This window comes from Rhinoraja longicauda, chromosome 22, assembly GCF_053455715.1.
Source record: "Rhinoraja longicauda isolate Sanriku21f chromosome 22, sRhiLon1.1, whole genome shotgun sequence".
Lineage (NCBI taxonomy): Eukaryota > Metazoa > Chordata > Chondrichthyes > Rajiformes > Arhynchobatidae > Rhinoraja > Rhinoraja longicauda.
The window spans coordinates 26,077,409-26,102,441 of NC_135974.1; the positions used below are offsets into that span (position 1 = coordinate 26,077,409).

Below are 25,033 nucleotides of genomic sequence, written 5' to 3' on the forward strand. Positions count from 1 at the left end.
AGACGTGTGGCATTTCCTACTGCAAGTGCAAACTGAAAGTTGGATCCGTGAGAACTCTCATTCAATATTATTTCTAGTGGGAATGCTGTTAAAAGATTTAGCAGTGATTACTCCTCAGACTTGCATCGTACCAGTTTCCAGCCCTCCAATACAGAGATGCCACACATTTAATTGGAAGATTGATGTTGCAGATTTAATATGAATCTTCATTTAATCCATCACATTTGCAAGTCAATAATTGACTTCAACACAACTGAAGATCATGATGAAATCGCTGGCGCAAAGCAGATGGAGTTGTCAGCCGCTCAGGCCGTGTAAACACTGATTTGCTTTACGTATACGTTCTGCTCCCTGGGTATTCACCACCCTGGTCACACACTCATTTCACCCCTGCCATCAGGAAGGTGGTACAGGAGCCTGAAAACTAACGTTCAGGTTCAAGAACAGCTTTTCCCTACAGCCATCAGGCTATTAAACATTACAACCTCCAATAATCTCTGATCTACATAGATATATTATTATCATTATTGTTTGTTTTTTGTGTGCATGTATGTGTGTGCACGTGTGTGTGTTTGTGTGTGTGTGTGTGTGTGTGTGTGTGTGTGTGTGTGTATGTGCAAATATACACAATGAACATTTTTTTTCCTCGTTTACTATATTGTTTACAGTCTACTATGTTTACATATTCTGTTGTGCTGCTGCAAGAATTTCACTGTTCTATCTGGGACAATAAAACACTTGTCTCTTACTTAAGTGTTTGTCCATATGAATAATGGTAGTGATATTTTACAAATCCCTCGGTCAGAATAAACAAATAAAAAGTGGTCAGTGTGTAGCTGATGACTGAAACACTAGAGGCATTTGAAAGCCAAACTAGTTTGATGAACTTGTACTTGGCTTCTGGAATTTATGGACACTGTGTGTGAAGGGAAAGGGCAAGTGGGATTGCAGTGAAAAAGAAGATTGCAAAACTAGAAATAACACTGGTTTAGTCGGTGGCACCCAGGACGAAAATAAAATCAGACCTCTGGGACGGTGTTAAATTAACAGAATGGCCATTTTAAGCAACATTTTAATTGTACTTTTGGTTCCCTGGATTTAAATCTCTATTAGATTCCTATTTAAAAATCTCAACACTCAGCCTTCAGAAACCATTTTAAATACCTTCATACAATATTGATTTAAAGTGTCTGAAGTAAAATTTAACAAATCATTCTTACCTTCTTGAGCAATATTAGTATCTCTACTGTTACTGGGTCCACAAGTGCTGTACAGCGAAGCGAGATCTTGTGGGTTGTAGGAATTCAAAATTTTCAATACATTCCAACGAGAATCAATTCCATTTGAATCCAAGGCTGATCCTGGCTTAGTCGACATCCCTGTGCTTCTTGCCTGAAGAGGGGACATCTCCTGAGATAATTTTATATTTCTTCCTTGAACGCTCCTCCTTATTCCAAACGAAAGCTGATCATTTCTTAAAGGACTATTTATTTTCATTCTTTTAGCTGTAGGCTCATGCGAGTCCAAACCTCCCTGATTCTCAGATACATTAGTAAGACACATTTTGCTAACATTGGGAGCCCAATGACCATCATATCTAAACAAATGTTCCCTGGGTCCTTCAGATTCATAGTCCAATTTAGTACCAGACTTTTCAGACACATTTCTCATACTGGTACCAGCTTCTGAAAAACCATTCCTTTCTGTTTTATGCACCATCTCCGGCATCTGCCTTGTTTCAGAATGTATAGATCCATAGCTTTCAAGTTGCATGTTAGGACTCTGGGTCATCTTGAAGGCATTAAAGTCACTGGAAGATCTAGCTTCTGCTGCAGAGGAAAGGAGATTATTGCACAGAGACGGGTGTGAGGAAGATGATAATTTTGCCTTTCCAGGTGGCAGGTCAGAAGCATCAGTTGGAGCTGCTGGTAATGGCGACTTGGTCCGACGAGAAAACCTTTTGCTCATTTCTTTGGTGGCAAGCAAAGAGGAAACATCTTGACCTAATAGTGCAGGAGGACATCCAGTGCGTCTGCTTTTAAGTGACCCACTATGAAAAGCATTTCGAAATCCATTTATCGAACTTGGTTCAGGAATATATTTGTGTACCAACCTTTGGTGCATCACTAAGACCTCTGGGTACAAAGTTCTGTAGGTACAAAACGGGCACACATTGCTCAGTAAGGCACTCTTGGAAAATGAGGTAGATACATTTCCCTGAGGACTACCACCGCTGCACAGGGTTTGCCGATATATTGTGGTACAAAGATTCAAAGGCTTTTCCAATAAACTGAATTCATATTTATCACAGTAGTCCTCCCTGTTACGTCTAGTACTAATATAGCATTGGTCATTTATAGGAATGGGCTCCACCTTCATACTTCTAGCATTATTCTGTTGCGTATAGTTGTCTGCAAGCTCCTCCATTGAGCTTTCCTCCAAAACCTTGGAATCATCAAGTTCGATAATAGCCTTTGCATCAGAGTTACGTCTCTGTAACTCAACTATCAACTTGTCATCCTTCGATTTCTCAGCTTGTGACATTGGCAACAGTGCACTGCAGAAGATTCGTCGACCGTGATGGATCTTCAGGTCCGGGAATTCTCTACTCATATTTGAAAACTCGGCATTTTGAAAAATTGGACTAGTAGACGAAAGAATCCTTTTCTGTTTCCCCCGAGGAAAGTTTGCATCTAAATCTTTGGCACTGCCCAAAGAATCTGTAAAAAACCTCTTGGACTCTTGAAGAGATTCCTGAACAGGTTCATCACTTTCTTTTGGTGCTACTTCCAATTTTGGAGATGTCAATGAATTCTTCAGAGAATCATTCTTTTCTTCAGTCCTTTTCTGCTCACCCTTATGATGCCGTTCCAAGTGATACTTAAGTGAGGTTTTCTGAGCTGCAGCATAGTCACAGAGAGGACATCGATGGGGTTTTTCACCTGAAACAAAAATATATATTTAACTAATTTTAAATATTTTAACCATTTTAAACCATCCTACCAACAACTAGAGAGCAGTCCTGAGCTACTATCTACTTCATTTGAAACCCTTGAACTATCTTTAATCGGACTTTATCCTGCACTAAACGTTATTCCCTTTATCATGTATTTGACTACTCTGGATGGTTTGAATGTAATCATTTATTGTCTTTCTGCTGACTGGCTAGCACGCTACAAAAGCTTTGCTGTACCTCAGTACACATGACAAAGTAAACTCAAACATGCTACAACATTAAGAATATACCAATTACTTGCACTACAATTATTAACCCTTGTATAATGAATGATTTTTCCAATAGCCAGATTCTCAAAGTAAATCAAGTGGTCACCTGCATAACTGATTTTAATACCTTTTCAGCCTTGAGAATTCAGAATTGTGCCATCCATTAGAAGAGAAAATAAATAAAATGAGCACCTAATAATAAATGATGAAGCAAAGATAGATATCTTGTGGAGAAAGTGGAAGATTCCCTGCTTGCAATGTGTTTTGGAAGAAAGGTTAGAAATTAATAGGATTACAAAAGTATATATTTTTTAATTAAAACTATTCATTAATAAGGTAAGAGAGAAAAATGACTGCCTTGGCATCTCCACAGGATGCATGACATCCTTGTTATTCAAGCACAATGACATTGGGTGGGAAAGAACTACAGATAGACAATAGACAATAGACAATAGGTGCAGGAGTAGGCCATTCGGCCCTTCGAGCCATTCAATGTGATCATGGCTGATCATTCTCAATCAGTACCCCGTTCCTGCTTTCTCCCCATACCCCCTGACTCCGCTATCCTTAAGAGCTCTATCTAGCTCTCTCTTGAATGTATTCAGAGAATTGGCCTCCACTGCCCTCTGAGGCAGAGAATTCCACAGATTCACAACTCTCTGACTAAAAAAGTTTTTCCTCATCTCTGTTCTAAATGGCCTACCCCTTATTCTTAAACTGTGGCCCCTGGTTTGTTTTACACCAAAGAAAGGCACAAAAATCTGGAGTAACTCAGCGGGTCAGACAGCATCTGTGGAGAAAAGGAATGGGTGACATTTTGGATCGAGACTGAGAGTCCGGGGAGAGGGAAATTTGGATTTCAATCCAAAACTGGGCCCAACATGCACATTCAGTAAAACATTTGGGACAATGACAGTGCCTGAAGCAGATTTTCCAGATTATTGGATGTCCATATTAATACCCAAACAACAATTATATATGAATAACATATTATATATTAGTATACCAAATGTCCTCATGCACCCAGTGATGTTAAAAGGAACGTGCATCTTTATTGGTTTTTGCAATTTGTGAGAGTTTAACCAGATTGTAAGTGGTTGGTTTCTCATCATGTGTCAGAATATTTAATTTGTATTCTCTATACATAAGACTAAAGCTTCCTAAATATCTCAAATGGTGTATCTTAAAACATATTATATTTACACAGGTTTCAAAATCCCAAGGATACATTCACAGAAGTTAAGGGTTTTTGGTGCAAACAGATTAAGCACTGGAAGGACAACCATAACGTATCACTAATTATCTGATCATGGATAACCTAACCAATCCCTTTAACCATTATTTTTTAGGATGCAGGAATCATTAGCAAGGTCAGAACCAGTCACCTTCAGCAAATGGGGTAAGTCATATTGTTGAACCACTGCAGGTCTCCAGATGCAAGTATCTCATATGGCACAGGATATTTAGCCTTGCAAGCATCTTCCATCACTCAATGTGATTTGTAACCCCAACTCCACATAAAAATTGTCCCTAGTGGGTGTAGGATAGTGTTAATGTACGGGGATCGCTGGGCGGCACGGACTTGGAGGGCCGAAAAGGCCTGTTTCCGGCTGTATATATATGATATGATATGATATGATATGATATCCATTTTGATAGGATTTGGGGTGGCACGGTGGCATAGTGGTAGAGTTGATGCCTTACAGCGCCAAGGATCTGGGTTCGATCCTGACCACGGGTGTTATTTGTACGTTCTCCCCGTGACTGCATGGGTTTTCTCCGGATGCTCCGGTTTCCTCCCATATTCCAAAGACGTACAAGTTTGTACGTTAATTGGCTTCGATAAAATTGTAAATTGTCCCTTGTGTGCAGGATAATGCTAGTGTGGGGTAAATCGCTGGTCGGCACGGACTCAGTGGGCCAAAGGGCCTGTTTCTGCGCTGTATCTCTAAACTAAAGTAGATCACATATAAAATTTAGTAATGGAACTTGCATCAATTGTTATTCATACTGAGGAGTTCCAAATGTCTACATAATTTATGAAGTTTCCCAGAGGACATAGGTTTATGGTGAGGGGGAAATATTCAATAAGAACCCATGGCTTTTAGTTTTAAAATAGGGTGGCAGATATATGGAATGAGCTGCCAGGAGATAGTTGAGGCAGGTACTATCACATTTAAAAAGGAATATGGCCAAACACAGACTGGTAGGTAGGACTAGTGTAGATGGGGCACATTGGCCAGTGTGGGGAAATTGGGCAGAAGGGCCTGTTTTCACGCTGTATGACTATGATCATGAAATCCTTCAGAGGATGAATGATGGGGAAAATTCTATCTAAGGAAACATTGTTTGAATTAATGTATGACATAAAGCCAACAGGGAAAGTTGCCAATAGGTGGAAGAGGTGGGTTGTTAACTAAATAGGCTTGGAGTATAACACGCTACTAATCAGCTACTAACCAAAAGTTAAAAAACCCTTGCTTATTGTCATAGAGGTATGAACCATTTACGTGGAAAGGTTTGGAGTAGTCTGATGAATTTTAATTTAACGAATGGGAGAGTAATCAACTACTGGTATGTTGCAATAAATATGCACAGCACAAAGGTTTTTTTTGGTCATTGTACTGGTCAAGTGCAAAGGTTAGAACAGACGATTGCTTGATGGATAACACACTGAAAGCATAGGGTCGGTAATAAGGCAAAGTGTACTGGATGTACAAGGCAACTCAAAGTAAGTTCTCTTCAAATTGAATACCCAATTAAGGAGCATGGCAGGTAATTCTGGGTTAAAACACCAGATTAAGAATATGGATTTTTTGGAAAGAGGTCCATGAGTGACCATACCCAAGACCTTCAATGGTCAATAAGAAATACTTGAGTTATGGGGCAGCACGGTGGCGCAGCGGTAGAGTTGCTGCCCTACAGCTCCAGAGACCCGGGTTCGATCCTGACTTGTCTTGGACAGCTGCTTGCCTGTACGGAGTTTGTACGTTCTCCTCGTGACCTGCGTGGGTTTTCTCAGAGAACTTCAGTTTCCAAAAAATACTCCAAAGACACACAGGGTTTGTAGGTTAATTGGCTTGGTATAAATGTAAATTGTCCCTAATGTGTGTCGGATAGTGATAATGTGCAGGGATCGCTGGTCGGTGCGGAATTGGTGGGCCTGTTTCCGCACTCTTTTATTAAAAAATATAATATATGAACAATTACTTTAAAATGAATACAAAAGAAAGGCAGGATGGAGGTCCTGTACAAGGCTAGAGAGCATTAATTCAAAATTAAACAGCTTTGAGAAAGGTTTATTATTCACTTGTCAATAGGAAAGCAGGACATGTGAAACAGGACTGCAGAAAGATGGGTTAACCGATAGTATGAGACTAAAATGGATCACCATCTACATTAAGAATGACTGCACTGCTTTAAAATAATAATGTAAACTAAACCCGATTTTACTTATTAGGCCTTCAGCTCAACATAGCAGTAAACACAGTGCTTGTGGTTAAAGATATTATTCAACATGTTTCAATACTTCTCTTTAGTCAAGTCAAGTCAAGTCAATTTTATTTGTATAGCACATTTAAAAACAACCCACGTTGACCAAAGTGCTGTACATCTGATTAGGAAAAAAATGAAACATACAGTAACATGCAAACATAACAGCACATACAAAACAGTTCACAGCGCCTCCTCAATGAGCTTCAAACGCTAGGGAGTAGAAATAGGTTTTGAGCCTGGACTTAAAGGAGTCGACGGAGGGGGCAGTTCTGATGGGGAGAGGGATGCTGTTCCACAGTCTAGGAGCTGCAACCGCAAAAGCGCGGTCACCCCTGAGCTTAAGCCTAGACCGCGGGATAGTGAGTAGCCCCAAGTCGGCCGACCTGAGGGACCTGGAGTTAGAGAGGTGGGTTAGAAGATTTTTGATGTAGGGGGGGAATGTCCATTTAGGGCTTTATATGTGAATAGGAGGAGCTTGAAGTTGATTCTGTACCGTACAGGGAGCCAGTGGAGAGAGGCCAGAATCGGCGTGATGTGGTCCCTTTTACGGGTACCCGTCAGGAGTCTCGCTGCGGCGTTTTGGACCAGTTGCAGGCGGGAGTGAAAAAATAAAGAACAGGAAGGAAAGGGTCTCGACTCAAAACATCACCTATTCCTTTTCTCCAGAGATGCTGTCTGACCCGCTGAGTTACTCCAGCTTTTTGTGTCTATCTTCAGCAAAAACTGGGCAACCGTTAGTGGTAGAATAACAAAATGGATCTTACTGTAAAGGCCTCCCCTTTAATGCACTTGAGAAATGATTAATGTTTGTAGGTCTCTACCCACCGTGTTCAACCCAACGTTCCCTTGTAGCTTTGCAACCAATGCAACTATTTCACAAAGAAACTGCAGACATACCTGTGTGAATCCTGAGATGAATATTAAGGTAATAGTTTGAGCGGAAAGACTTTCCACAGTAACTGCATTCACCAGACGAGCCAGACTCTCTGCTTCTTCCTCGTTCCGAGCCATCCTCGCTCCGATCTGGGAAGCAAAAAAAGCTATTTAGTCATCCATCTCTCCTCCCACATCACCCCATCCGTAGATCTGGCAACTTTATCTTAATCCAAGAGAGTAAATCAATACGTATTTTATCTCCAACAAAAAAAGTTTACAAAGTACATTTAAGAGTGACAAGATTAAATGGATCATGAAAATATTGACAATAGACAATAGGTGCAGGAGGAGGCCATTCGGTCCTTTGAGCCAGCACCGCCATTCAATGTGATCATGACTGATCATTCTCAATCGGTACCCCGTTCCTGCCTTCTCCCCATACCCCCTGACTCGCTATCCTTAAGAGCTCTATCCAGCTCTCTCTTGAATGCATTCAGAGAATTGGCCTCCACTGCCTTCTGAGGCAGAGAATTCCACAGATTCACAACTTTGAAGATGGACTGTAAAATATTTTAAATTCTATCTACATAAGAATCTACACAACTGGAATGCTCTGCTGGTTTTCCTGAATCTTATATTCTTTCACATGCTTATACTCCCATCCACCTCCCAATTCTCCTACCACCCAGCCACACTGGGGATACTTTACAACATTCAACTAACCTACCAACATGTACTACTTTAAGATGTGGGAGAAAACCAACCACTTTGAGGAAACCCACAATGTCACATGGTGAAGGTAAAAACTTCCACATAGCCACCACTGGATGTCAGGATCAAACTTGGTCACTAGAGAATCGAGGCAACAACGTTATCAGTTGTAAAACTGTGCTGTTCTTAGTCTTGGAATAAGTGATAGCCGCTCTATACAATGCATTTGCAACTATATAAAAGTGAATGGATGCAAGAGTATAAAATGGAGTTTTAGGTTAGACACTAAGGTTGCCTTTGATTTAACCATCTCCACTTACAAATCTGCAGCCAGATCAAGCCTGGCTCTCTTTTATTTCTTTGTACCTTACCTGACAATGAAAGCAAATGACTAGCAACCTTGGTGCACGCAAGCACATCCATACCATGCATGAGGTGCACGACACTGTGCAATCATAAATCAATGCCTGAATCACCAACTGAAATATTCATCCGATTATTAAATTTCCCTAATCCGGTGTGCTGCACACACATGCATTTCCATCTCGAGAAATGTATTTACCATTGTCCAACTGTGGTCCATAATTCACATTGATTTAAGTTGGTAAGAGCACAAGAATTTTTTTTTTTTTAATCCAATTGATTAATTAGATCCTTTACATCTGGCCAACATGGCAGTAAAACCAATTCATGCATTGAGCGACTTCTGTGCTTAGCTAGTGCCAATTGTAAATATCCCTGTTTGGCAATATCACTTAAATTGTGATTAAATTTGAAGAGTTTCAATGAAACTGAAGGGAAAAAAAGTGCAATGCAGCATTGAACTAAACAGGCTTATCCCAGATTTGAAACTCTGAGCATCCACAGGGTTAATGTTCTTTGCAAGATGTTCTTTGTAAAGGCAGGAATTTTGCAGCTAAATGTTATCCATCAACCCCTACGGGCTTTAACTATTATAATGGCCAAAACTACTACCTAAAGCCAATGTTTAAATGCATGATAACACAGATCGATGGTATAGAAAAGATTGAAGCCAGTTATATTTATAGGAGAGCCTTTTAATAAATTGCAACTTGTTGAAAGTTTTGATTTGTGTCCAACATCATTTTGATATTGAAGATCCAGATAACATGGAACAGTACAACACAGGAACAAACCTTTCGGTCACATTGTACATGCTGAACATAAAGCCAATTTAAACTAATCTCCTTTGCTGCACGTAACCCATATCCCTCCATTCTCTGCATATCCTTGCGTTCATCCCAAAGCTTATTAATGCCACACTTGCACTTGGTTCCACCACCACCTCCACCACTGGCAGCACGTTCAATTATGCAAATGACAAATTTGAAGTTTCCATTAAAATAAATAATCTGCTGCATGGAAGAAAGTATCAGGATTGCCCAGCAACAGTGCATTCCAATTTTCCCCAGTAACAAGCCTTACTGAGACACTTAATCAGTTGAAGGTCATTTTATCAACATAAGTATTTAAATGATTCATGCATTCTGGTTGAATTAGGAGTTTGGCAAATTAGAAATTATTTTACAGTAATACAAGTGGCTGAGCACTAGATGGTGCAATTGCACCATAATCTAAAAAATATTTGGAAAGAAAATTGAGTTATTGAATTGAATATTAGAATAAGAGTCGGTCTAAATTTTACATTTATCATGGCAAATTGCCTTGACCTTAGGCACCAATTTAAGAAATTATATATACCAGAATCATTTAAAGTTTATAAATCTGATTTTAGTACATCTTATTTGTTAGTGTTCCTACAGTGTTTTCATAAAAATTGCAAGTTTAAATGGAATCCACGTCTGCAATGACAGGACAAAGTAAAAATAAGTTTGAAATTATAGAAATATATAATTAGTATAATATATGATTATAATGGAAGGAATAAACAGAGCAAGGTCCACACCACTGCATCTTCTTGTTCAACTTACTAGAGCTTCATGTTGTGTAAGAAAATAACTGCAGATGCTGGTACAAATCAAAGGTATTTATTCACAAAAAGCTGGAGTAACTCAGCAGGTCAGGCAGCATCTGAGGAGAGAAGGAATGGGTGACATTTCGGGTCGAGGTTTCGACCCGAAACGTCACCCATTCCTTCTCTCCTGAAATGCTGCCTGACTTGCTGGGTTACTCCAGCTTTTTGTGAATAAAGAGCTTCGCGTTTGATCCAATCAGGGTTTTGAGTCACAGCCCAAGGCAATTTACTCTGTCTCATTTGTTTTTCATGGCTTTCTGCAGCCTTTGCCTTTGGTGTTATCTAGCTAGTTTGGATTGTATTCAGCTGGTGCTCATCTCTCTTGCCAATGCCATTAAGCCACCTGCAAAGGCTTTACCCAAACTTGCTTTCTGACCACTCATGTTCACTGGTAGATTGAAAAGATTAAACTAAAAGGATCAAAACCGGGATGCAGGAGAACACCCGGTTGTACCTTCGCATCTCCTCTCAGCACTGCCATAATCACCAAATTCTCCAGAGAACTTGCCCCGTCCACCAGGGGAAGAGCACACATTCCTTCCAAATATTGGTATGATTCAAACCAATCCGTTCAAACCAACGTTCCAATCCTTTTCACAAAGTCAGTTCCTTATCGACCATCTGTCTCAATCAAAACCATGTGAAACCGAAAAGGCAATGCTCACAAATCTCAAGTCGCATCTGATCTAGAATCAGGTTTCAGAAATCCATTCTCATACTATCATCAGGGGCAGCTATTCTCTCCTCTGATACTGGCCCTGGCCTGCTTAATGTCCACAGAAACCCTCATGCTTAGCTTCCATTAACAATAATAATAATAATAATATATTCCTTTATTCGTCCCACACCAGGGAAATTTACAGTGTTACAACAGCAAAGTGGATAGCAAGAGAGCAAGAGATCATTCATTATAAATAAAAGATACATAAATTGTCATCAGTTTTCTGTGTGTTCTTAGCTGTTATTGTTGACGTCTGCTGGGAGCAGTGCTGGTTGTGCAGTCTCACAGCAGCAGGAAGGAAGGACCTCCTATATCTCTCCTTCACGCAATTGGGGTGAAGTTGCCATTTTTATACAGACTTTGCCAGTCTTCCTTGTACCTAGAGGTCATGACCACCCCAAACCAAAACTGCTAGCCATGTTGCAACTTGCATGGTGACATTCACCAGTCAGTATTAGTATTTTTGATCCACATTGCTTCAGGTCAAGTAAGCATTGACCATAATATTCCCATCTTAGTTTTTTCAATTTCGACCATGGACATTCCCTGTAATTGCCTCCAGCTCTCTAAACAATTCAGATCCGAGCTTCTCAGTATCTGGTCCCTTGCTTAACCCCCAATATAAATGTTCCACCATTGGCAGTTATGGTTGCCAAGTCTGGAGTTCTTTCCTAAAGCCTGCGACACTTTCTTGCAAAGCATGCCCCCCTTTTCAAATAGGTTTCATTATCTGCTGATATCGCCTCATGTGCTACGATGCAGCTGGCAAACTGTTTGCTGATAAACTGAACTACCTCTGGCAATTTTGCGGCTACATTAAAGATACTATATGACGGAAAGTCATTATCAAGATCCTGCAGTCATACCATTAGCAACAGCTAGAATAATCAACAACTCTACCTTCAGCATCTTGGCTCTGATGTAAAATGGCTGAGGGACGAGTTGGTCAATATTATCCATCAAGAAGGTTCAAGCTAATTCTAGATCAATGTTTATTTCAATCCATTCACTGCACCTGGAGTAACATCAACAAGATATTTTTGACCTCAACATTTAAAACATACGTAATGACCCAACAGCACAAGGTATCATTGTCTTATTAAATGCTGTGGTATTGTTTGGCATTCTGTCAGAGGCTATTTTAAAGAGGTATAGATATTAGAGGTGATCACATTACATTCAACCGATACCACTGCATGAAAGCAATTACGTTTTTCTTAAGTTTTACAACTAGGAACAATTTCACACAACGCACAACAACTTACACATTGGTCCCTCATCAAACAGGTATTTCATTTTCACCACGATTTCAATTCCCAAACAAAATGACTCACTAACTGGCAAGGGATAAAAACATGAGGCAAAGGCATTTTGCATTGCTTGCAGACTTAGCTATTCAATGTGTTTATTCAGTGCCTTTCTTTCAAGAAATTGTAAAAGGTGTACAAACATCTAAAAATCTACAGAGATAACAAAGAAAAATACACACTTTACTGACTTGGAGAACTGGTAAATCTGGAACAAGCTCAAAGCACTTGAGAGCTTTTATCTGTGCTTTCATGTAATTCTCATATTTCATAGGCATCAATAGTTTAGTGTTATTTTGATGAATTTTAAAAAGGGATGTGCCATTAATAGCAGCTGTAATTAAGATACTTCCGTACGTAGTTAGAATGTTTGCAACTGATGTGCAAAACTGGTCTGTAATAAACAATTTTGCCAATCCCCCACCACCTTTCCTTAGCATCTTTGCCAAATTTGTTGATTTAAGCACAGGAGCTTAAAAAATACCTTTAAAATGAATTAAAATCTGCAATGGACTACGATCTCTAGGTAAGGCTGATTTAATCATTATGATGACGATTAGCTGGTTAGAAACCCTCAAAGGCAAAAAAATAGGCGCAAAAAAAATTTGATTTTCGCTTCCCATCACAAACTGTTTCTCTCCAGATCTAATATTCTGTGCCGCTGAGGTGCACAAAATTAGAATATTTTTGCACAACTACTTGTCCATTCCCCTCTATTCACCTCCATCCACTTCCCACCCACAAACACCATCCCAAAGAACAGTCATCTGTGGTTTGATCACCCAATCCAATCTTTCCTGCTGAATTGCACACCTATTGATCGCAGGCTCAACGGACTCATTGATACCCACCTCAGATCACAAGACGCCCTTGACACACTGAGACCACAGCACTGCCCCATCAGCCTTCATCAAACCTTTGCCACGGTAGGCCCAGCGCTCCCCAACTAGGCTGCAGCAGCCCCTCAAGTGACATTCAATGCCCAGTTATGGAGATCACCACAAAATAAGTGATCTTAGGAAGGCAGCCAACATCATCAAGAACCACTTAGACCACAGTCAATCCCTCTTGTCCCCTCTCCCACCAGCAGAAGATACAAAAGCTGAAAAATACATATCACCAAATTCAGAAACAGCTTCTTCCCCATTCTTATTAGACTACTGAACAGATCTCCCCCAAGCTAAGGTGTAGTTCCTATCTTCCAACCTGCCTCATTGTCGACCTTGGACCTTTACTGTAACACTATATTGCTATAACTCTATATTCTGCACTTTGGTATTTTCCTCTTTGCACATGTTTGGGTGTGGCTTGAATGCACTCATTATTGGCATTTACCTGGATAGCATGCAAAACAAAAAGTTTTTCACCGTAGCTCAGTACACACAAAAATAAACCAACACCAATCCCTTCAGACAAAAGAATTCAGTGCCGTTCATCCTCTGGAACTTATTTTCAACCTTCCTATCCATCCACAACACTCATCCGCAAGCGTCTCTAACCTGTGAGCCCACGGCCTTGTCCCTTTTACTTTTTTTAATGATCTGCACCCAAACCACCTCGGTGGGTCTGAAACAGCACCAAATGTTCCAGAGAAAGATCCACCACTTATGTATAAGGAGTGCCCTACTACTCTCAATAATTATACATTAGAGTTAGGCAATTTTAAAGTCTATTGGACGGGCATGCACCCTTTGGGTCCAAACCTCTCCTGCGGGCCCAGCAACCCCCGTTGGGTCCAAACCTCTCCTGCGGGCCCGGCAACCCCCCCAACTGACGACCCGTGGACCCGGTGCCGGCCGGGGGTCTCCCCCGGGGCTAGGGGCAGGTGAGTGGAGAGAGGAAAGGGAGAGGGAGCCACTCACCCCAGCCCTGGGTGGCCATCATAGTGGCCAGCAGCAGGAGAGGTCTCCTCACACCCCCCCCCCTCATTGGCCACCACTCCCGTCACTTGGACAGGTCCCGCCCCCTTGAGCGGCAACCCTCCAACTGCGCACGTACGGATCCGGCGGCCATCTTGCGTAAGTATTAGATCAGCGGGCCCCGACTGCACATCAGCGGACCCATTGGTTTCATATTGTGTCATCGAACACGGAGGTATTATTGCGCAGGCGCGGCTGACAGGCAGGGAAAGTGGAAAAGGGGCTTATTACAGTTTAAAAAGTGATTTTTAAAGTTTAAAAAGTGAATAACTTTTAAAATATAACAACCATTTGAACCACAGGCCAATGGTGAGTAAGGTGGGCCTAAAATTGTTGCGCTATCGTGTACCGTTTTGGCTGTATTGCGGGTATAAATATATTTACGAACAAACAAAGATACAAATATACAAGATGAGAGTTTTAGTAATGTATATATAGATTAATTATTTGACAAAGTCAATGAATTATATAGGAATATCAAAAAGAAAAGTTCTCTCGTGGAAATGTGGCAAATGTCTACATAGATTCTATTCTAAAGACAAAATGGCTGATAAATCCAAGTTTAAAAACGAGTCACAAGGAACTACAGATGCCCCGTTTACAAAATTAAAAGACAAAGTGCTGGAGTAACTCAACAGGTCAGGCAGTTGCAATGGCTTGTAACTATCTTTTGACCGATGGCAGACCAATTTCCCTCTGGGATAAATATAGTTGTATCGTATCATATCTCTGGAGAAAATAGATAGGCTATATTTTGGGTTGGGGCCCTTTCTGAAACATCACCTATGATGCCTGTCCTCTTGAGTTACTCCAACACTGTCTTTTTTTTCTCTCAAATGAAACAGAGTGCTTGTCACAATGACCAATGGCATGAAACAGATGTTCAATGGACTTATAGCCACCTACCTGATGAAGGTCCTTCGCCTAGTACTCCATCTTCTGAGCCCTCTTCAGAGCCTTCCTCAGGCTTGTCAGTCCCTGGGCTGCGGTCTTCCACCCCTGTGATAGAGTCTATCGACTGAGTGCCAGGATCACTGCCGTTGACTGAACTTGGATGATTCTCCACACTTTTCCTACCTTTCCTGTGTACTCTGGAGTGCAGCACTAACTGATGGTAGGTTCTGAATATCTTACCACAAACTGTGCAGTTGGTTGGTTTAAGTTTGTTCTGAGATAATTTTGGTTCAACATCCACTTCTCCCAATGGAGGCGACCCATTCTGCCCTACGCTGTTGTGCTTGATTTTAGCCTTGTCAAGATTCTCCAAGGTCGTACCCTGATTGGCTTTATCCATGGCCCATTGTTCACTGGAATCCTCTTTGTCCGATGGTTCCTCCTCATTCTCCGAGTTTGCTATTTGCCCTGGATCTTTCACATTCTCTCGGCCTACTGCCACTTTCCCTTTGGTGGCCAGCTGCCAAGCTTGGTAGGTGTTGAAGGGATCAAGCTCAGTTATCCATTTCCCCAGCTTCGCAGATTTTGTACAATTTTGCGACAGGAAAGGATTTAAATTCAGCATCTGTAGGAATCCGCCCTGCGACAGTGCGAGTTCTGGATTTAAGGAGTGATCATCCATTTTATCTGTCAAATCTTTGTTGTGAACTTTGCTGTGTTCCTTTAAGCTGTCTTTGTTAGGGAAAAGGAATCCACACACCATACACATTTTGTAGGGAGAAGCAACGTTTCCCAAAATTGGCTCCTGTATAGCAACATTATTGATCGTTGCAGGACCTTCTGGATCCTGCTGAGATTTTCCCTTGACTTTACTCAAATGTGTCCTCATGTGGTTTTTTAGAAACCAAGGCTCCTTAAAACGCCGGCCACATACATTGCAGCCATAGGTAAAGGAATCCTTGTGTTTCCTCATGTGAGTTTCCAGACTCAAAGCACTCTCACAGGACACTCCACAAACTTTGCAGCTGAGCTCACCATCATCATTTTCATCAATTGCCTCCTGTTCTGGAGAACTTACAGCAACATGCTCCTCTTCAACGGGGCTCAAACCTTCCTCTACTCGAAGAACTGCTGGCTCACAGAATGTCGGCTTGTGCTGAATGACCACATGGTGATGGAGATCATCTGAGTGTTGAAAGCTTTTATTGCAGAACATACATGAGAGAGGTGGGCACGCTTCAGCTTGGACTACCTTTCCTTCCAAGCTGTCAAGGGTCAAAGTAACACCATTTACTGGTTTAACATCAATCTCAGTCACATCTGTCTCATTAGGCGCGATACCATCAGACACCGTATTTGCGATATCAAGGTTTATGGGTGACAAATTGGCCTTATTCCTTCCCATTTTTTCTCCTTGTAAATGGTCTAGTTTGTGCTTTCGGAGGTGAATTTTCAAATGGGCTTTTTGAGACGTTTTATGGTCACAGAAGGGACAGTTAAATGGCTTTTTATTCGTGTGCATGGTCATGTGTTGTGCCAAAAGACTGCTAAAAGGAAAGTATTGATCACAAATTGAACAGCGGTGTTCGAACGAATTTTTTGCATCCGAAAAATCAAGCGTGGAGTTTACATCGTCGTCTTTCATAATCACACTCTCTGTGGGCTTCACCACAAATTCATGCTGCTGGTCAGTAAACCAAGGCATAAGCTCTTCTTCAGATGTTCTTTCCTGGTCGTCTTGATATTGTATTCTCATCACATTGAGACAATACAAAGCCTTAGAGCTTCGATTTCAAGCTTAAGCACTTGGCTTGGCCGTTTCCTTGCACTTGGTGATGTAGATGTTCCAAATGCTGAAAGCAGAACACAGAGCATTCAAAAACGGAATCAAAATTGTCACTCGTCCACAAACATCTGGTTTAAAATTATGCTTTAGCACTTTAAAAAAAATGTTGGAACTACTTTTCTAACCATAACCAGTAATACTTTCCACATACACAGAATTGCTTTCCACTGCGATATAAATGTCAGGAACAAAGATTAGAAAATCTGAATCAAGTTGCTCTTTATAGGCAAGAGGACAGCTCATCACAGAACTCAGTAAACATTCATTTCTGCAGTGGCTTCTGCGGAAATGGGGACCTGATTATTTGACTCCTTTATTCCCTTTTGAGCTCACTGGATTTTGCAATCGAAACGATGAAGCACCAACTGTCCAAATGCAAGTTAAACCCAACTTCTCTTTAACAGCATCTTAATAGTTTGCAATACAAAAAAACACTTAAGTTATTGTCCAAGTTGTTTTGCACCCCCAGAAGCTTCATTGCACTAATCATTGCATCAAAAATCTCAGTAGACATGAAACTGGTGATAAATAATCACAAACTTTTTTTTTCATAAAAAGCCCTTATCTCAATTTCAGTAGAAATATTATTAAACACATCACAATAGGTTTTTACTAACTTCTAAACAAGCTGACTGGCACTTAAGGACACAAAATGCTGGAGTAACTCAGCTGGTCAGGCAGCATCTCTGGAGAACATGGATGTGCAACATTTCGGATTGGGTCCCTTCTTCAGACTGACTGGCACTAAAAGTTGTGCATGTTTATTTTGTCATTCCTTCAGCTTTTAATTATTCAATAAAACAAATGTTTCAACTTTGTTGACTAAGCAGCAACTGTGCAGAGAAAAATGTTTTCATGTCAAATTCTCTCCTTTAGAACTGGAAGAATCTTGATAGGCAACAATTTATTAGTCAATGCAAAGAAAGAAATAAGTCAATTGGGAGAGGGCAGTCTGCACTGTGGGGGCATGGAGAATGAAGTAAAGAAAGGACACGATTGAGTAAAATGGCAGGAGTATTAAAACCAAAGCCCATGCTAGAGGGCAGCACGGTGGCACAGTTGCTGCCTTACAGTGCTTGCAGCACCGGAGACCTGGGTTCGATCCCGACTACGGGTGCTGTCTGTATGGAGTTTGTACATTCTCCCCGTGACTGCATTTGTAGGTTAATTGGCTTGGCATAAGCATAAATTGTCCCTAGTGTGCATAGGATAGTGTTAATGTGCGGGGATCGCTGGTCGGTGCAGACTCGGTGGGCCGAAGGGCCTGTTTCCACATTGTATCTCTAAACCAAACCCAGCAATAATAATAGGAAAAAGGTTCCGAGTAGTTAATGGAAGTAGTAGGCGTATTCTACAATTGCCAACTGAATTTGAATTCAGAACAAATGTGGTATAAATGAAAAGATAAGGTGGTTGCTGTTCCTCAAGTCGACAGTGCAAGAGATCTTGTGCTAAGTTCCACCCAAGTTAACTATTGCTTCACTTGAGGGGGCGGGTTTGGTGCCCTGAACAAAGAGGAAGAGGAAATGGCACAGCATCTCCAGCACTTGCAAGGACAGTGCAATGGTTTGTGGGGTAACCAAGAATGTTCCAAACAAGTAAAAGGAAAAAGGGACAATGTGTTTTCTGGTGGTATGACGAAAGTACATAGGAAGCAATTCATTGAATTTGGAGGGTGATGGAATTGCAGACTTGGGAAACAGGGGGATCAGTGCTAGCAGAAGTGAGGCAAACACTTCCAACAGAGTCCCTTCTTCAGAACCAATGGACGATTTGTGAAACATGGAAACGTACCCATTCATCTCACCTCATCAATGCTGACCATGATACCCATCTACGCTAATCACACATGTACATTAGGCCTAGATCCCTCCACACCCTTGCGATACAAGTATAAACACCTCGTGTTTTATGCAGGGCTAACGCTCCTAAAAGGCAGTATGTAATTCGAAACCATGCAAATGAAACATATTTAAACAGGCATAAATATGAGCGTGTTATTTTTTTTTAAAAATCAGCACGTAAATTAGGTTTTTGTACTAGTTGAACAAGAGTGTTATTTCAAAAATGCACAAAATCAAACATGTGTAAAATGTGAGGCTCCTGTATTGCCCAAAAATCTTTAAAACATGTTATCAGGAAGGGAAGAGTCCAGCAATAATATGAGAAAGCAGAGCTTTGTGCCCCAGAGGGACTATAATAACCATTCAACCTCCACAAGGCAACTGTTAAATTACCAACAAGGACATCATCCCTGATTTTGTTGTTACACCTGCTGACAAGGGCAAATTCAAGGTCACAGTGCTGCAGTAGGAAGTAGGAAATGAAAATCAAGACCATTGCCACATCCAGAGTTTGCAGTGAAAAGTTTCAGTTATGGAGTCTAGAGTACTAGATTTGGAAGAGATAAAGGACCTTGTGTAGAACGGTGGTGGTTATGGTCTCAAAATAAAATGGCTAACTCGTGTTCAAAAATTAAAACTAGAAAATATAACAAAACCCCACGTCTGCAGTTTCCAAATACTGCCACTTGGTGACACTATAATTAAGTGCTCCAAGAAAAAAAGTAAGCTCTCTTCCAATCTTCAATGTTTATTTCTCCCATAATCTTAGTTCCAAACCAGTACAGTGAAATGGATAATAATGTGGCTTTTAAAAAAAAAAAAGTTAAATAGTCAAAGTCACTGCCCCAACAAGAAAGCACAAATGTAAAAAGAAACTATCAGTACAAATATCCTAGGGACGATTATTTAGGAATGGGGCAAGGCCATTGTGTGGTTGGAATGAGTTCTATGCAGTGGATAGGCTTCAGCTAACCAATTGCATAGACCCCAGTACACCCAGATAGCCATTGTCAAAGGCTTTCAAAATTTCACTGATCACAAGACATTTAGACCAATAAAATAAATGATTTAAAATACCGGTGCATAATTAAACACTAAAAATTGAAACGGGGAATAGGAAAGTATGGAGAACACACACACGCACACACACACACACAGTTAGTGCTCCACTATGGCCATCAAAAGGAGAGTCCAGCAGCAAAACAAGAGGTCAGGGGCACTGGGATCTAACCTCTGGGTCAGTTCAGGCTTCTCCATTGGGCTAAGCATGTACACAAGTCCAAGAGGTCTAAACAATTCACAGCTGCCGTGTCTTAGAGAACGGCTGTCATCAGTCACTTTGATTCAGCCCACTGAGTGTGGAAAGCAGAAGTGCTAACGCATGTGATACAGGAAAGTAGTCTCTTTTAAAAAAAAATGATACAACCGTTTAATGTATATGGACCACATTGCATTATTTTCTAAATTTGTAATGGAAAGACAATTAATGTACTAAAAACAAATTTATTCACAGTCAAAAAGCATTTCAGTTTACTCATGCAGACAGTGTTGGACATAACTATGTGCTTGTTATTTATTGTATGTGCTCAGTGATTGTGTGTGAAACAAAGCTTGTACAACCTGCCACTTGCATCCACCACAGAAAATTAAACCCTTACGCGGCCTATGACAACAGTATAAATCTTAAAGGTTTTAGGCTCTCCAATCACCAAAATTGTTTTTGCAACTCTGAACTCTCAACTTCCAACTTTGATGACATTGCCTTCAATAAAACAAATCTTCCACCCACTCTCCTCACAGTATGCAGCTTCCATCTCCACCACTGTCACTCAAGATTAAAGAGTATCTGTGTACTTAACTACCAAGTAGTTTAGTAGAATCTGTTTGGCTACATTCAATATCTTACTAGGCATGTTTTCTACAAAAACCACGATCAATTGTACAATCATTCCTGCAGAGGGATTATCTATCCTCAGATTCCTCTGCCAATTCATATTCAAAGTCCAACAAGTCGACAAATATTTGTCAGCATGAATAGTAGCAGACCTTGGGTATCTGTAAATCCCTTATATAAAAGGACCTACATCAGCAAGAACAATGTGGTAGTTTGAATGCACTTTGTATTGCTCAGCATGTGTGGGTCAGGAATTTTGTAACCAAACTATAATCACTTCTGATTATTACAGGAAGCCATAAATAAACACCAAATGGTCAGCTAGTATAAAATTCAAAATGGAGTTTAAACCAAAAAGGACAAGAACAAAGTGAGACTACTCAAATAAAAGTTTGAAACATTTACAAACACAAATTTTTTTACAATAAAAAAAAGTGCCAGTTAAAAAACTTCAAGTTGTGCTAATGCCACAACGATAATTTTAAGATAAAATATTTTAAAGTTATTCTTTCTATATGTCAAGTTTTCACACTTGGCCACTTAAAGCTTTTCCTAACAAATCTTTAACCCTAATTAGTTAGTGAAATACTAGGTTCGCGAAGTTTTTCTCCTCAAATAATGCCATTCAGCCAAAGAACCTTTGCAGGCATGTTGCTACAATAACATCCACATGTACAATAGTCCTTTTTTAAATTGAAAAAAAGCTATTATTTGATTCTGAAAACAGAGAAATTCCTGTAAATGTTCTTGCCATCAGTCAGGCAACAATTTTCAGGGTTCAATAAGCCTCAGCTAAGAGTTACTTTATGTATTGCAATCTGAACCTTTGATTGAACACAACAGAACAACACGACTGTGGTGGTGAAACAACCAAGTAAATTGGACACATTTTTAAATCAGTGTACTGTTGTACTGTAAAAATCTAACACAACTGTTGAGAGGAGAGGAAAAAAAAAAGAGAAATTGCAGCAGTATTTCTCGATTCATTGGTGCTGGTACTGTTGGAACCCAACTGCACACAAAGTGCTTTGTACAGCAGGTGGTCCTTACAGATTTGCCAAGTTTACAACACAGCCCATTATTATTTTGTTGCAACATACTGGTCCTGTACTTAGAAGTTTCAAAATAAGTCACTGTTCTTGTCCTGGAGAGAGTATATCTTGTATCTGGTAAAGCACATCCACGCATTTCCATCAACAGTAAACACAGGAATGATGTCCATACATGAAGTAGACCCGCACAATTGAATACAAAAGTATTCAATTAAGAAACACTTCAGAAATGAGCAAGATTTTCCAAAAACAAAAAAATAGTGCCATTTTAGATGGAATAATAGCGCTTCCCAAAAATGCTACAACACAAAAAGTGTGTGTTAAAAATAACTACTCTTCTGGCATTTCATTGAATCAGCAGCTCATTTTATTTTTTTCCATTGGCATATTGATAGATATTTGGATTTTTGGTGTTTGATTCATGTAAATAAGCAGATCAAAGATATAATTAAAATTAAAAATATAACTCACCTTTTGAGAAACAGCTTTTGCAATAGTTAAAAGCAGTCCTCTAAAAACCATGATCAGCTGCAGTATTTGAGCATTACCAGGCATATTGCTAAGGCAATGGATAGAGTTTTCCCAAATCTTTTATTACCTGGATACATGTAGTATTGATGCTTTAATATTCCACATAACCAGGCCAGATGTCGAGGTAAATCCATTGATATTAGGATCTTTCAAAATACTACTTCTGAGGTAAGCAAATCAGTACATCAAATCTTAATGTGCAATACTTTCATGTTAGTAGCAACTCCCTGGCACACTGACAACATACATCAGACTATTGAAAGACCCAGCAAAGTGGTTTCTGTGCCAACCTGGATAAACAAAACTAGCAAGCCTACACACAGGTGATCAGCCACTGTAAAAAATTCCACACATTGGACAAAATGGCAGCAGTAAAATCTTTAAAGTAAATTTGTGTGGCTGAACAACCGAAAAAAAATTGTGCAGAACTGCAAGGAATTTAAAAGTAACCTTTAACTGTGACGCTTGCTGTAAAATTGCACACTTTTAGCATCAGTAGGTCAACTATTTTTTTTTAATCAATCCCAAGTGGAAGCAAACAAAAGCCTGAATATATATAGGTTCCACAGACCATACGTTTAGAAGGAAAATCTTCAAGAAAAAAATTCTTGTTAAATACCTCCAGAATGAACTGTTATCATTGTAATGGCAAAACCAGTTTTATTCCCAAAGACTTGAAGGTATAAAATCATATGGATATTTAAAGCTAGGATCACACATCAACCATGATCTCATTGAGTGACAGAACTGGCTCGAGCGTTAACAGTTTCCTCCTGTTCCTGATATTGCTTTCACACATTTACATTGTTAGAGGAAGTAACATTGACCGCACTTCCTGCGGCAACCTCAGAATCAATGTGCACAGTGATTATTGATAGGAAGCATTATGTTGTATTAACTGTTACTATATCACTACCAGAAGTGTTAAACTAAGCTCAATATTCTGCCTCACATTAAAAAAGTAGAATAGTAAATCTACTTAATTGCTCAGATTGAAAGCCTATAGTGCAGTATTGTCCAATTAACTGGTCACAATTAATTTGACAATACTAATTCCATTCCTGGATTATTCTCCACATTTGAGCCTTTGTTCATCATAATCTATTGTGCCTGCAATCCAAAATTCAGTCAAAAGTGAAAGACGATAAAGATTAAGAATAAATGATAGCAGAGAGTACAAAGTGCTAGAAGAACTCAGTGGGACAGACAGCAAAAGGGGAGGGAATGGATAAACAATGTTTTGGGCCCAAAGATAGGTTCAGGCTCAAAGCGTGCCTGTCCATTCAATCCCCAGATGCTGCCTGACTTGCAGAGTTCCTCCAGTATTTTGTGGCTGCTCTATATTCCAGCATCTGCAGACTCTTATGTCACCAAAACACTACCTTTCGTCACATCATACTCTCTTATGTTATAGGAGGTTGTCAGTTGGCCCAACAAGTCTTTGCCTGCTCTCTGGGCATTCCCAGAATTCCATTCCGCAGCTTGTAACCATTCGCAAGCCCACCGACTCCATGATACTTTTCTTACCATCAAAACGAGAGGTAATTTACAAATAACTAATTAGCCTACTAGCTAGCAAACCATTGGAATATGGCAAGAAATCGGACCTTCCAGGGAAAACCTACACAGTTGCAGCAAGAACCCATTGAAAATGTAGTCAGTGTCAATTGGGGCAGCACAGTGGCACAGCAGTCGGAAGTGCTGCCAGAGATTATGGTTCGACCCTGGCCTCGGGTACTATCGGAGTGGAGTTTGCACGTTCTCCCCCCCAACCCAGTTTCGTCCCACATTGCAAAGGCATGCCGGTTTGTCGGTTGATTGGCCTCTAAATCACCCCGAGTGTGTAAGAATAGATAAGTGGGATATTATAGAAGTAATGTGAATATATCATCAGTGAGGACTTGGTGGGATGAAAGACACGTTTCCATGCTGTATCTCTAAACTTAACTTGCAAACTCCAAAAAGACAACAAGAGATCAGCAACCCAAGGTTGCCGTAGCACTATATAATGCATTATGTCACCCATTTGAATGCTAGTTTTATTTCTTGCCCCCAAAAAATTGTTGCCTAAATGGTTGCCACCATTGCCTGTGATTAGTTAGTAATATCTACTAGACATAATTAGAAATGTGATATTAATTCTGAAAATAAACTCATTTCCATTACATGCAGGGCTTTCTAATCTGGCAGACGTCACATACAATTTGCCAGTTCTGATATCTGACAAGGCAGACGAGCATCATAAACTCCACACACTTACTCAAATGACATCAATATTCAACATCAAAATTGTTTGCTTGAGAAATTTTACATTTGGTAGGGAGGATATCCCAACAAAATCCACAGAAATAGAATAATTGACAATGTCAATTGTTCAAATCAAAATTTCAGGAAACTGGAAAAATAAGCAAGCGAAAACTGTCGGAATTAAATCACTGAAACCTAAAAACCCATTCATTCAACATAACATTTCCACACATTGCAACAGTGACTGACCTACCATTCTTTTGTTTAATCTGCTGACGATATTATTCATTATTTGACCGTGGTGGAATGTCAAGGAAGAAAAAACAGCTTTGCTACTGATATCAGATGTGCAACTAGTACAGACTATTCTAACTCAAGGATGTTAATTGACAATGTCCACAATAGATGTTTTCAATTCCAGTTTATGGCTAATACTAGCTAGACAGATTAGCTTAAAGTGCTAATCATTTTATCT

General features: G+C 40.1%; 1 protein-coding gene across 3 annotated transcripts in view; it reads right to left on the reverse strand.

The window, feature by feature from the left end:
* Positions 1–25,033, reverse strand: part of znf217 (zinc finger protein 217) — a 62,896-nt gene that overhangs the window by 9,549 nt on the left and 28,314 nt on the right. For all 3 annotated transcript variants that reach the window (XM_078418987.1, XM_078418986.1, XM_078418988.1), the window contains exons 2-4: positions 15,157–16,997; positions 7,618–7,743; positions 1,221–2,942 (exon numbers count right to left, since the gene is read on the reverse strand). In XM_078418987.1, coding sequence (XP_078275113.1) covers positions 1,221–2,942; positions 7,618–7,743; positions 15,157–16,900 — 3,592 coding nt within the window. In that variant the 5' untranslated portion in view covers positions 16,901–16,997. The remainder of the gene's footprint in view (positions 1–1,220; positions 2,943–7,617; positions 7,744–15,156; positions 16,998–25,033) is intronic.